Below are 13,965 nucleotides of genomic sequence, written 5' to 3' on the forward strand. Positions count from 1 at the left end.
GTTAGAGCCGACGCTGTGTGAGCACCGTGTTACAGTACGGTAGTGTAAGGACTGAAGTGTAGCCGCACCGTACGAGTGTAACATGCTTAAACAACATTCACTGGTTTTACACTTCTGTGATTTTAATAATCTTTGAGATACTTCATGATGCTCCTGTTGAGTTCTGGTGGGACCAAAGCTTCGGTTCAATGCTGTGTGAACACAGTAGAATACATGCTGTCAAGAATTCTGTTGTTTACAGGTTTGCAGGACACTGAGGACATTAATCCAACATTACCTTGACATCAAAGTCATTCAAACTTTTAAAACCAACAACACTGTCCTGATGTAGTGTTTTGGTTGGACATCATCACAACCTCATAACAAAGACATAATAAAGTCATACAGGGTCAGAGGTCCTGCTGAGACCTTTACTGCATGTCTCTTCTCTACTGCATAAAGTTATGATAATGAACTAAAATACACCTACACACATACACATACACACATACACACCTATACACACGCATTCTTAACACACACACACACATAATGACACACCTATAAATCTACACTGCCGGTCACAAACAAGTCACCACCTGGATGTAAGTAAGTGAATAGTTGCGAGTCTTCCACTAGATCATTACTGCAGGGATGAAAGTGTGTGTGTGTGTGTGTGTGTGTGTGTGTGTGTGTGTGAGTGATATCTCTTACACAACCAGGTCAGAAGACACATCCTGTGGTTGTAACAATGATGTTCCTCTGTTTCAGAAACTCACGTTATTGTTCCTCACACAGTGTTTTCTGGTGATATACTATTATACTGTAAGTACAAAAGAAAGTAGAAATAGAGAAAAGTATATACTGTTTACACATGTAGGGAATGATCTTTTATTTATTTCATAATCATGGATTTTAAAAAATTGAACACCAAAATAATTTCCCGATTAAGGTTTTTTTCGGGCAACAAAAATCTCGTCATTGAAAATTCCTTTCTCCTTTGATCTGATTGTGAGTGTGTGAAGTCAGGGTGTTTTTCTCACACACGAGGGTCTGAACTGATCCTTTGCTTTGTTGGCATAAAGATTTTAATTGTTATATGTTTTATTTTATGAATTAAAAAAGGGCTTTAAATGATTAGATTTCATTCTTCACTCCAGCTTTTGAAGTGAACCTCGCCCAGTTCTGCACTCACGCTGTTTCACTTATTAACCCCTGTGTCCTGTTTATCTTCTCTCTATATACTCTACATTCGGCTCCCTTTCACTGATTCTAACCGCAACAAGCAAATCACAAAGACGTGAAACTTTGACCAACATAACAGAGAGACAAATCACACAATACTGCCACGTATCAGAACACACACCTTTATTCTACACGTACAGCACCGCTCAGAACTTCACACACACCCTCATGTCAGGGTTTTTATTTATTTTTATCTTTTCTATTGTAGAACAAAACCCAGGGCATGGCGTTCGTGAAGCAGGTCAGAATTTATTTAAAGCACAACAAAAGCTGAGTAAAGTGCTGAAGAGGATTAAAATAGAATAAGATGATGTAATGGTTATCACTGCGGCCTTAAACCTCCAGGGTCGGAGGTCGATCCCCACCTCAGTGTGTGTGTGTGTGTGTGTGTGTGTGTGTGTGTGTGTGTCCTCCCTGTGATTGGTGGGTTTCCTCGGGGTACTCCGGTTTCCTCCCACAGTCCAAACACATGCAGATTAGACTAACTGGTGTTCTCATTAACCCATAAACCCTTGATTATGTGTGTCCAAGTTAAGCTTTAACAGGAAGGAAGCTGTAAGTATATAAAAAGTGTGAACACTAACTCTCATCTACGCCTGTGTTCACTGTGGAACTTCTGTATATCACATCACACACTGAACCTCCTGATGATGATGATGATGATGATGATGATGATGATTTATACAGTATCCACCGCTATGATCTTACTAACAGTGGACAGGACACTGGACAGATAATCATACACACCCTCAGTTTAAATTTTATTCTACACTCACTACATCCTCTCTAATTACATGTAGAAGGTTAATACAGGCTGAACACATGTGATTACACTCCGGGGCGCTAAAGATGTGGGGTACAACAGGTACAGACATTAGGTACAGGATAGAAGTAGTAAAGGAGGTAAAGGTAATAAAGGAGGGAGAGAAGATGAAGGAGGTAAAGGTAGTAAAGGAGGTAAAGGTAGTAAAGAAGAAAGAGAAGATGAAGGAGGTAAAGGTAGTAAAGAAGAGAGAGAAGATGAAGGAGGTAAAGGTAATAAAGGAGGTAAAGGTAATAAAGGAGGGAGAGAAGATGAAGGAGGTAAAGGTAGTAAAGGAGGTAAAGGTAGTAACGGAGGTAAAGGTAATAAAGGAGGTAAAGGAGGGAGAGAAGATGAAGGAGGTAAAGGTAGTAACGGAGGTAACAGTAGTAATTAAGTAGTAAAAAAAGTAGTAAAAAAGTAAGTAGTAAAAAAGTAGTAAAAAAAGTAGTAAAAAAAAGTAAAAAAGTAGTAAAAAAAAAGTAGTAAAAAAGTAGTAATGGGGCCAGGGGTAGCTCAGTGGTTAAGGCATTGGACTACGGTTCGGAAGATCCCAGGTTCAAACCCCACAACCACCAAGTTGCCACTGTTGGGCCCTTGAGCGCGGCCCTTAACCCTCAACTGCTCAGATGTGTAATGAGATAAAAAAATGTAAGTCGCTCTGGATAAGAGCGTCTGCCAAATGACTAAATGTAAATGTAAAGGTAGTAAAGGAGGTAAAGGTAGTAAAGGAGGTAAAGGTAGTAACGGAGGTAAAGGTAATAAAGGAGGTAAAGGAGGGAGAGAAGATGAAGGAGGTAAAGGTAGTAAAGGAGGGAGAGAAGAGATAGGAGGTAAAGGTAGTAAAGGAGGGAGAGAAGATGAAGGAGGTAAAGGTAGTAAAGGAGGGAGAGAAGAGATAGGAGGTAAAGGTAGTAAAGGAGGGAGAGAAGATGAAGGAGGTAAAGGTAATAAAGGAGGTAAAGGTAATAAAGGAGGGAGAGAAGATGAAGGAGGTAAAGGTAATAAAGAAGGGAAAGGTAATTAAGGAGAGAGAGAAGATGAAGGAGGTAAAGGTAATAAAGGAGGTAAAGGTAATAAAGGAGAGAGAGAAGATGAAGGAGGTAAAGGTAGTAAAGGAGGGAGAGAAGAGATAGGAGGTAAAGGTAGTAAAGGAGGGAGAGAAGATGAAGGAGGTAAAGGTAGTAAAGGAGGGAGAGAAGAGATAGGAGGTAAAGGTAGTAAAGGAGGGAGAGAAGATGAAGGAGGTAAAGGTAATAAAGGAGGTAAAGGTAATAAAGGAGGGAGAGAAGATGAAGGAGGTAAAGGGAATAAAGAAGGGAAAGGTAGTAAAGGAGAGAGAGAAGATGAAGGAGGTAAAGGTAGTAAAGGAGGGAGAGAAGAGATAGGAGGTAAAGGTAGTAAGGGAGGGAGAGAAGAGATAGGAGGTAAAGGTAGTAAGGGAGGGAGAGAAGATGAAGGAGGTAAAGGTAATAAAGGAGGGAGAGAAGATGAAGGAGGTAAAGGTAGTAAAGGAGGTAAAGGTAATAAAGGAGGTAAAGGAGGTAAAGGTAGTAAAGGAGGAAGAGAAGATGAAGGAGGTAAAGGTAGTAAAGGAGGTAAAGGTAGTAAAGGAGGTAAAGGTAATAAAGGAGGTAAAGGTAATAAAGGAGGTAAAGGTAGTAAAGGAGGTAAAGGTAGTAAAGGTAATAAAGGAGGGAGAGAAGATGAAGGAGGTAAAGGTAGTAAAGGAGGTAAAGGTACAGTAATAAAGGAGGGAGAGAAGATGAAGGAGGTAAAGGTAATAAAGGAGGTAAAGGTAATAAAGGAGGGAGAGAAGATGAAGGAGGTAAAGGTAATAAAGGAGGTAAAGGTAGTAAAGGAGGTAAAGGAGGGAGAGAAGATGAAGGAGGTAAAGGTAGTAACGGAGGTAAAGGTAATAAAGGAGGTAAAGGTAGTAAAGGAGGTAAAGGAGGGAGAGAAGATGAAGGAGGTAAAGGTAGTAACGGAGGGAGTTGGTCTGTATGATGAAATCCTCATAGAATTCTGTAACACTGCTGTCTAAACACTGTACACCGACTTATTCAGGAGAAAAATGTGTAAACATTCCAGACTAGAAAAAGCCAGTTTTGTGTTCACAACACACACCAAACCTGTCGACTACACAACAACAACAACAACAACAATCCTCTGAGTTTATTACATAAACATTAATAAATATTACATATTAATATTTAAACATCTAAATTAGGCAGGCACTGATACACACACACACACACACACACACACACACAATAAATAATAAATCAATAAATCCTCTAAATATTTCAGCAGCAGTTTATAATAATCTTTTGGGACTAAACCAAACTTTATCCTTGGAGAGTTTAAACATCAGTAATATAATATTATAGAAAGTAAACACAGAAATCTTTAGTTTGAATGTAAATAAATTGAACCGGTTCTACGACCTGCTGCTGTTTTCTGAATATAAACCTAATGATCCAGCGAGCGCTTTATGAACTTCACCTGTTTACAGGAAATAAAAAGCTGTGTGTGAGCTGTTCAACTACACGGTGATGTTCACACACAGCTTTTTATTTCCTGTAAACAGGTGAAGCACAGCAGCAGTAAGATCTGAACCATCAGCCAGTCTTCTCACGCCTCCATCACCTGGTCCTCACCCAGCCCCACCCTGAGCTCTGAGCTCTGTTATTAGGTGTTTAATGTTTCAGTGTGTGGTGTAATTCTGTGTTGTCTCTGTTGTGTGAGACCTTCCTCATGTCTCATGATGTCTTCTGCAGTTCTTCATGACCTTCTCCTCACCATGAGGAAGAGACACTACTCCCTGCTCCTGTTCTCAGGAGTGCTGAGCTTCGGTATGTCCAGATCCTTCTCACGCAACGTTCCCTCCTCCCACACACACACACACACCCATGACACTGATCAGTTAATGTTAATGATTATTTATGGATTACTTATGATTTACAAGTTTAATGTAAGTAAAGTGATGTAATGAGAGTGGTAATGTGTTTAGTAGATACCGTACACGTATAATATCCACTCAGGGTTGTGTTGCTGATTCACGCTCAAGCCAGACAGAAATAATTTGCCTAAATGCAGAAGCAAAATCTAAAAGTGTCTTAGACACAGAAGGAACTTTCCAACATGACGGCTTTGACTTTGCACTAAAGCAACATCTCTCTGTACACACTGAGGACCTTCAGCTCCAGGCAGAAGACAAGTACAGGAAGATGGAGAGGGACTCTGTGGTTCTCAGGGTTAGATCTGTCTGTGTCAGACATTAGAGATTATCCTGAATAAAGCTGAGTGGAATGCAGCCTGGTCAGGAACGTTCTCAGGACACTAGAGGAACCCTGACCTGACAGGGCTGTTATTAAAGTGAGAGAACGCTGGAGAACGACACGAAGCCAGAGGGTTACAGGCCAGATGAACATCCTGCTTATGATGTAGCACTAATGTGTGTGTGTGTGTGTGTGTGTGTGTGTTCACAGGAACTTTATGTACAGCACTGAACTTGTAAGTACAGTTTCTAAGCTTGTTTCTAAACCAAAAATCCATCCTTCATGCTGAACAGAGAGAGAAAAATGATTTTAAAATGTTTAATCCGCAAAAAATGTAAACTGAACAAAAGCATTGATGAGTAATGCTGAAAATCTGTGTTCTTATTGTTCTCTCTCTCTCTCTCTCTCTCTCTCTCATTCCTTTCGTCTCTTTGTCTTTCACTGATGCGTGAATTTTCCACGGTGAAACCTGCAGGACCAGCCCACAACCTACACAACTTACACAACAGGACTGTAGTCCTGTAAGTCTTATTTAAACAGCCACAAACACACACACACACACACACACCTTTTGTCCACTCACAGAACAGTCTGTTGGAATCCTCATAACCACACATCTGTAAAAGTGTTTACTCATAGCCAGAGAGGAGATATAAGACTAGACCAAACATCTCCAGGTTCCATCCTGAGCTCAGGTTTTTGTGAATGTGCAGGCATGGTGCCCTCTGTTGGACTGGTGTTCCATTCAGGGTGCTCCTAAGTTCACCATAATCACAACTAGAATAGCAAAAGATGAATGAATGAGATGGAGGATTTTGGAATAGAAGTATAAAAATAAAGGATAATGGATAGAGAAGTAGATTTGGATGAGTGAGTGGAATTAGGGATCTAGAGGAGATGGAATACTCTGTCTAACTACCATGTTTCATATCTAACTCACACTGATGTCTTGTTTGTTCAGATTGATGGCCCTGCGTCAGACTTCCTGAAGTGTGTTGGAGTCCCATCAGGCCCCGGGGCAGGAGAGCAGCAGATCCTCAACCTGAAGAGCTTGACTGATGCTCTGCTCGATGTCTTCGCTTTTATTGTGAGAGAGGAGGAAATTCCTTGTAAACTTGACGATGAATGATCTTCCTGTTCATCTTTTCCACTCCTGAATTTCCCTCTGTCTGTGTCAGAACTCAGAATTGAGTGGCGTCCCATTGCTGAACGTGTCTGCAGGATGGAGCGTCAGCACCACAGACCTGCTCCAGAACAATGACTTCATCAGGGTCTGGGCTCAGGTTAGGCTCACTCCACTGCTCTCTGCTGCCTCGCAGAACTTCCTCACCTGCCTCGGCTACAACAACTTCAGCTGCCAGACCTACCAGACTGTGTATACAAACTCTCACACACTCACACACAACAACAATAAACAACAACAAACTGTCTATTGGTTACACTTGTAAATGGAAACTCATCACCAGTGTGTGCGTGCGTGTGTGTGTGTGTGTGTGTGTGTGTGCTCCAGGGTGCAGCAGCTGAGTCAGCAGTTCCCCAGTTTGGATCCTCAGAGGCAGCAGTGGATCTACTCACACTTCATGAAGCCCTTCCTGTCTAGTAACGCACCTGCAGGTAAATACAGCAGGAGAGGCTTGCAAGAACGACCATTCTTTAATCTACTTTCTAGTTCACTTCATTTGAAATCCCTCACTTATCTTACTTATTTTTAATGGGGCAGTCTGTCTGTTGGTCTTGAAGTAGAAGATAAAGTTGGGATGTGTAGTGTGTATTTTATATTAATCAGCTCTACTCTGTGTGTGGTGTGTTTTAGGTTGTGTGCTCCCTGGTGACACTACTGAGGACTGGCTCACACAGAACTTCGGCTCCTTTTCAGTTCTGGCTCAGCTTCGAGACCTCAGCTCTATCAATGTGCTCTTTAATGCGGTACTCAATGTTAACGCTATTTTGAAATTCTATTATGAGCATTTTTTGACTTGTACAAGACCTACAGTAGTACAGGGAGGAATGTAAACACTACAGGGTGGCCAATCTTCAGGAGTAATCAAGCATCAGAACATCTAGACTCATTTGAATACACCACAGAGGGTTTATTCCAATTTTACTGTCCTTTCCAAGACTTCAGAGGAACGAGTTGATCTCAGACTGACCGGCCTGTCTTCTGAACGACTGAGCATATAAAACCCTCAAAACACCCACTGTGTCTCCATCCTGTTCTCCACGCATGACTTACCTGTACATACTTATCTTTACATGTATAGGTGTTTCCTATTCTCTGACTGTCCTTGACATACTGTACATCATAACAGAATTCTTTAGGCTCAGCTCAAGGTTCTGCTCATATAACAATCTCATGCTATCTCACCACAGATGGATGTCCTGCACTTGTTGAGTCCGGAGCAGAAAGCGCAGCTCATGCTGTCTCCTCAGTCAGCCGGTCTGAACAACGAATCCCTCAGTGTGGTTCTGGGAAGCCTGATGAGTTCACTATCATCTTCTGGAAAAGATACAAACACCTTCAACGGTAGCGTATGGAATGCAGGATTACCTGCCATGTACTCATCTTCTCCACAAGATCCACTCTCACAGGTGACTCATTTACATGAACCTTCAGCTTAAAGGTAACTGTGCAGTGAGAGCTATAGAATGTAGTGTGATGTAATGTAAATAGTATTAGTTCTGAGAGGAGAGGTTTAACTGATTCAAAACCTTTTTAATTGTTTCCTAATGTAATTTAATTTGAATGCACTATAGTCTGTTGAGTTTGGTGGTTTGATGGTAATGGTAACCTTGTTGGAGCGATAATGCCAGAAACAAGTGCTAATAGTTATTCTATATTGCTGGATTGGATTCCTAAAACCAAAAATTGGTGGCGTCTAGAAAACCATCCAAACCCCTAAATCGTGGTGTGAAAACAATGATTGGAACCCATTAGATACTACACATCTATTTCTCAGTTAAAGGTCACCTATTGGCAAAAGTCACCTTTTAGTCATGTTTAGGCGTTCTCACCTGAACCCTCTTTTCATCCTTTTTCCATGTTTGCTCAAACAAGCCAATATGATCTCATAGAAGAATAGCCCCTCTCCGGGCTTCTCCTCAGCATTAGTTCATATACAGTACCAGTCAAAAGTTTGAATTTAATTTCTACATTCTAGATAAAACAATATGGTATTTTTTAAACAATAAAAATAACACTATGGCTTTAGTTAAGTTACAACAGCAACAGTCAGATGTTATTATTTTAAGATGTAAAGTTCAGTTATTCTGGATCAGTTCTCACAAGAACAGTATTGTGTGGAGTGTGTTTGTAAAACCCATCAAGCTCCATGATTTAACTGTCTCTTATGAAGACCTTCCCAGGAGAACAAGACCAAACCTGAGCTCTGCTGCAGAGGAGAAGTTCATTTAGAGTCACCAGCCTCAGAAATCACCAATTAACAACCAGCACCTCAGATTAGAGCCGTTATGAAGCTTTACAGAGCAGAAGGAGCAGATAAACATCTCAATATCAACTGTTCAGAGGAGATTATTGTGTGTTTGGATAATAAACACCTTCAGTATTGTTTATAGTGTAGAGAGAAATAAACATCAGGACTGACCATGGATTGGAAGGGGTGTACAAACTTTTGTCTGGTATTGTATATAGACACTGAAACAGCACATTAGAAGGAGAAGTAAAGCAGAGGGAGTGTGAAGTGTGAAAACAAACACATTTAGGTTTGTTAAAGTGTTGAGTTTTCTCCCCGTGCCCTGTGTAACTGGTCATGGAGACGGACTGGTGTAATATTGTGACTGATCACATGATGTATGATGTAATGAGTGGGCGTGACTGTGCCTCCCCAGACGGTGAACGGCTTCATGACTGCGTTCAGACCTGTTGGGAGCTTTGTCAGAGATTTTGTGTCCTTCACACATCAGGTACATTTTTACCATTAATGTGATTTTTAAAAATCCTCTAAACAATTTAGCTGAAGAAGATACAAGTGAAGATAAAAAAAGTGCATATGTAAAAAAATTAGAGATTGTTATTGTTTAGGAGGATTTCTTTATTGGGAACACTGGGAATTAACCGCCTCATTTAAACTGCCCTTAACCCTTGACCTTTATCTTCTCTACAGCAGGACCTGAGCCACATGAGAAGTGTGACGCTGATCCAGGCCATGTTAAACTGGACGCTGGCGGAGCTCGCAGCTCCGTATAAAAACACCAGCGACGATCAGCTGATCAATCAAAACACGTTCGATCCTACAGACGTCAACTCCTGGTTTACACACGTCGTCGTCCCAGTACTGCATAGATACACGTCCGTAGACATCCCTGATGAGCTCGCTGCTGTCTTTCATAGTGTGTTGTGAGTATGATAAATATTTACATGAAAAAGCTCAATGATACAAGAACAAACCATCCACAAGCTTACATTCTCCTACTTAGACTGACCACCAACGGTGAATAATATAAAAACGCAAACCACAGCATTGCAAACACACTTTTTCATACTTATCCAATATTTTATTAAACACTTTCATACAAATCAGCCTATTATTTAATCCATATCGTCCTCCTTGTTCTTATTTGCAGTAAAATAACTGTCATATAGTCACCATGCAGTATGTAGATAGTATGAGAAGCACTGATGAAACATTAGACTCTTACTATGTTATACTGATAACCCGCTAGCTATAAACAGTCTCATGACAATGTGATGGATCCACATAATGACTGAAGGACAAACAAGTAAACAAAATATAAAGAACTTTATGGAACGCAGAATCATTTAAACATCCTCATCTCTCTTCATGTTTGTTTGATTGCAGTTATATGGAGAATTCAGTGAATGTAACTCAGGACCCTTGTGGCGTCACTCTGGGTGGCATGTGTGCTGTAAGAAACATTATCAACTTTTACTTACTTTAAATATTATAAAGAGATAATAATGACACATTATAATGAGTTTTAGAGCTGTTTATGCTTTAGCGATGTGACGTGTCCTCGCTGTTCCAGGTTCCTAATGTGATGGAGCACGTGGCGAATATCCTGCAGTGTGCAGCGAGTACTAACCTGACGCTCACAGGGGACACAGTGACCAGTCTCATACGGCACCTGTCAATCAACCTCAACACACTCCTGAACCAGCTCGCCCACACTGTGCGCTCACAGTAACACCACTGACACACAGCTGTAACCCTACTGACACATCACAGTAACACTACAGACACATCATAGCAACGATACTGACACAGTATTCACACACTTCTGTAACACCACTGACACACAGCTCTAACACTACTGACACATCACAGCTGTAACACCACTGACACACAGCTGTAACAATACTGACACATCACAGCTGTAACACCACTGACACACAGCTGTAACACTACTGACACATCACAGTAACAATACTGACACATCATAGAATACTACTGACATATAGTAATGCTATTGACACATTATAGTAATGCTACTGACACACTACTCACACACAGCTGTAACACTACTGACACATCACAGTAACACTACTGACACACCACAGCTGTAACAGTACTGACACACACCTGTGCTGCTTTTTCCCTCCAGAATCTTAGTTCAGAAGATTCCCCTTTCAGAGACATCCTAGACCGAATCCATGACCCGAATCAGGCTGACCTGTCAGACCCGACGTTTGTCACCATGTGGTTCCGTATTAAACTGAAGCCTCTCTTACCCACACTGACGCCCGAGTACCTGCACTGCCTAAGCGCCAAACCGTTCACCTGCCAAACGTTCCAGATCCTGTAGGTCGCCCTCTTATCTGCACGCCTCATTTCAGGGTGATCACCGGGTTCCTCTGTAACTCATGTGAATATTCTTTCTCCAGTGTGAAGGAAACGAGTGACAACGTCCTCCTGATACCACAGAATAACACACATATTGTTTACGATAACTTCATCAAACCGTTCCTGCTCCAGCAGAACTCCACAGGTATTACTGTTCACCCTCTGAGTGCTGTTCAACATGTGATAAACACACACACAGAGTTAGAACACACTATTTACATGATGTTGAATTTGAACTGACTCAGTATCGCCCCCTGCAGGTGGCTGCATGACTAACGGCAGTTCTGAGTGGATCCTGCTAAACCTGGGTGCGTTCTCTCAGTTTGCCACGGTGCAGGAGATCTACCAGCTGTATGCTGAGTTTAATGCTGTAAGTACAGAAGATGAGAAAGTTATCCCAGATGGTATTGTTTCAAGATCTGTTCTCCATCCTTCTGCCTACTTTCCATCATGTGTATGTGTTTGTTATTTTAATCCTGTCCCACCAGCTGGAGGCTGTTGATGTCCTGACTCTGAAGCAGATAGCTGAGCTCATTGTTAAACTACCTGAGTTTCCAGATAAAAAGCAGCTCATTGACACGGTGTTCAGCAGCATACTGACCTCAGTGACACGGAGACAGCAGCTCCCTCAGCTCATCACCCTCATCTCACAGATGAACATGGTTCAGAATTTACTGTATTATTCATCACAAGCCTGATCTTAGTATAGGTCCATATCTAGCTTAGCTAATGTTGCTAAATGTTTCTCTTTTAACCAGTATGTTCAGAAGAGTATGTGATGGTGGTATATGATGAAGGTTCTGATTCCTATGATAAACTCATCATGAACTCTGACCTATGAATGAGAATATACTGTATGTGATATGCTGTACCATGCCGGTCATGTGTCAATCTGCTCTGGCCTTGTTGTGTATTTCAGACGAACCCTAACTGCGTTATCTATCAGGAAATGTAAGTTCAAACCTCACACACTGATGCCCTTAAACACAAACAACGCCATAACATGAACCAGAGTGTGTATTGTTTCTACTCACAGGTTCTCATGGCTCCACTTTGCTTCACTGTCGTCAAACACAGAGTCAAATGCAGTGATCATGAGCAGCATCGCCAGCCTGACCAACGCGACGCCAGCAGGTCTGTCACACACACACACACACACACACACACACACACACTGGCACACCCCAGTAATGCTCAGTGCTGCTCTCTGATTAGTCACAAGGTGTTGATTACGTTTCTATAGCAGCAGATCCGACGGTAGCACAGGTTTATATTAATGCATCATGTAGCGCGCAACATTAAACACACGTGCCGTGCCCGAAGATGATTTTCAGTATGAGCTCTCAGAAGGTAGGACACTACCAGAGGTTGGATGATCAACACCGTGGATTCTGTAGAGATGTATAAGGATAAAACAAAGTTATTATGTTTTGTTAATTCAAAGAGTCACAAATAAACAATTAATTTGCAGTAGTCAAAAGATCTGGACAGTAATAAAGAAACAGCCTTCAGAAAAGAACAGCCTTAACTTTTCACACAGCGTGACAAAGAAAAGTTCTCAAGCCCAATAGTCTAACTCTTTCACCTTGACCAAATCAGTTTACAATGATGAACTGCTAAACAAAATACTGCAATAATTCATGTAACTTGCAAAAGAAATGACAGGCAGATATTCAATATGACAAAGAATACACAATATAAATTTACATTTCTTAAAATAAACACTTTCCTTTCAAAACTAAACAGAATCGTTCAACTTTATAGGCTGAAAATGCGATGAACAATGAATCGGCTCATTAGAGCAAAGCTTGATTGGAGAGTTGAGACTTATCAATCAGAAGAAAAGAAAGAATAGTCTCTCCGTTCCAGGAGCAAAAATGGAAAAACCATCAAGTTTGAGGTTTCAAAAGGGGCTTTTAAATCTGAAAACCAGAAGATTGTAGTTCCATTACCAGCTGGTGATCTCATAGGAGTCCAACTGGGACAAAACACAGAATTACACACAAATCTTTTTTTTTTTTTTTTTCTTTTTTTAAACACATGATTATTTTATTCCATAAAACTCAGCCTTGGAAAAACACCAGACAGTATAATGATTAACTTCTAATTCAACCACTTTTATTATAAATCATACACACAGGTCTCAAATCTCTTGTTTAGTACTTTAACACTCATTAATCACACTTCACCTGGTCTTATAACACTTTTAACATTAACATTCTCACTCCTGATGATGTAATGACACCAGGGTCTGTTCACATTCCTCATTAAACTAGTGTGTAACTCTCTGGAGGAATGTTCCAGAATCTTCCAGACTGAGCTCTCATACGGTTTTCTCCAGTTTCCGGTCTCGTGCCGCAGGTAGCGCCGACGCGACCTGTGGGCGGGGCTTCTGCTACCATTGGCTCTTGGGAATGTCTGTCACTGAAGTGAAGCCTGTGATTGGATGAATCCTTTTCTCTCTTTTTCTTTTCGCTTCCTTTAACTCTTAGTATAATTTTAACTCTTGTACTGACTGTCTGGGTTAACCTGGTTACACTCTGGTTACTATAGTAACGACTCAGTCACATGATCTAATAATAAACAGATTGTGAAGAGTCAGTACTTCAGTAACATGTGATGATGATGATGATGAAGTCTCCAGAGTCACATGTCAGTGTTTACAGTTGAAGCTGTAACTTTAACCCTTAAGTTTCCGCTCAGCCTTTTGGTAGAGCATTATAATATATAATAATATACAGTATATATAATATTATACACCAGTTTGTGTTATGTGAAGGCAATCTCACAGCCTGTTCCTACAGCTGCATCTCAGCTACATCACGTGTCCTTATAGGAC

At 41.0% G+C, this 13,965-nt stretch overlaps 1 protein-coding gene across 1 annotated transcript in view; it reads left to right on the forward strand.

Annotated features, from left to right (window-relative positions):
* The first annotated feature begins 750 nt into the window (after window positions 1-750).
* The window catches only part of LOC128506831 (uncharacterized), a 30,103-nt gene continuing 16,888 nt past the window's right edge, over window positions 751-13,965 (forward strand). The window contains exons 1-19 of the mRNA XM_053477429.1: window positions 751-804; window positions 4,807-4,881; window positions 5,518-5,542; window positions 5,783-5,828; window positions 6,269-6,394; window positions 6,486-6,682; window positions 6,818-6,921; window positions 7,121-7,233; window positions 7,678-7,896; window positions 9,154-9,228; window positions 9,429-9,661; window positions 10,125-10,191; window positions 10,312-10,455; window positions 10,888-11,084; window positions 11,168-11,271; window positions 11,387-11,496; window positions 11,615-11,788; window positions 12,046-12,077; window positions 12,163-12,260. Of these exons, the coding sequence (XP_053333404.1) occupies window positions 4,830-4,881; window positions 5,518-5,542; window positions 5,783-5,828; window positions 6,269-6,394; window positions 6,486-6,682; window positions 6,818-6,921; window positions 7,121-7,233; window positions 7,678-7,896; window positions 9,154-9,228; window positions 9,429-9,661; window positions 10,125-10,191; window positions 10,312-10,455; window positions 10,888-11,084; window positions 11,168-11,271; window positions 11,387-11,496; window positions 11,615-11,788; window positions 12,046-12,077; window positions 12,163-12,260 (2,116 nt within the window). The 5' untranslated portion in view covers window positions 751-804; window positions 4,807-4,829. The remainder of the gene's footprint in view (window positions 805-4,806; window positions 4,882-5,517; window positions 5,543-5,782; window positions 5,829-6,268; window positions 6,395-6,485; window positions 6,683-6,817; window positions 6,922-7,120; window positions 7,234-7,677; window positions 7,897-9,153; window positions 9,229-9,428; window positions 9,662-10,124; window positions 10,192-10,311; window positions 10,456-10,887; window positions 11,085-11,167; window positions 11,272-11,386; window positions 11,497-11,614; window positions 11,789-12,045; window positions 12,078-12,162; window positions 12,261-13,965) is intronic.

Source organism: Clarias gariepinus, chromosome 18 (assembly GCF_024256425.1).
Source record: "Clarias gariepinus isolate MV-2021 ecotype Netherlands chromosome 18, CGAR_prim_01v2, whole genome shotgun sequence".
In the NCBI taxonomy this organism is placed as follows: Eukaryota; Metazoa; Chordata; class Actinopteri; order Siluriformes; family Clariidae; genus Clarias; species Clarias gariepinus.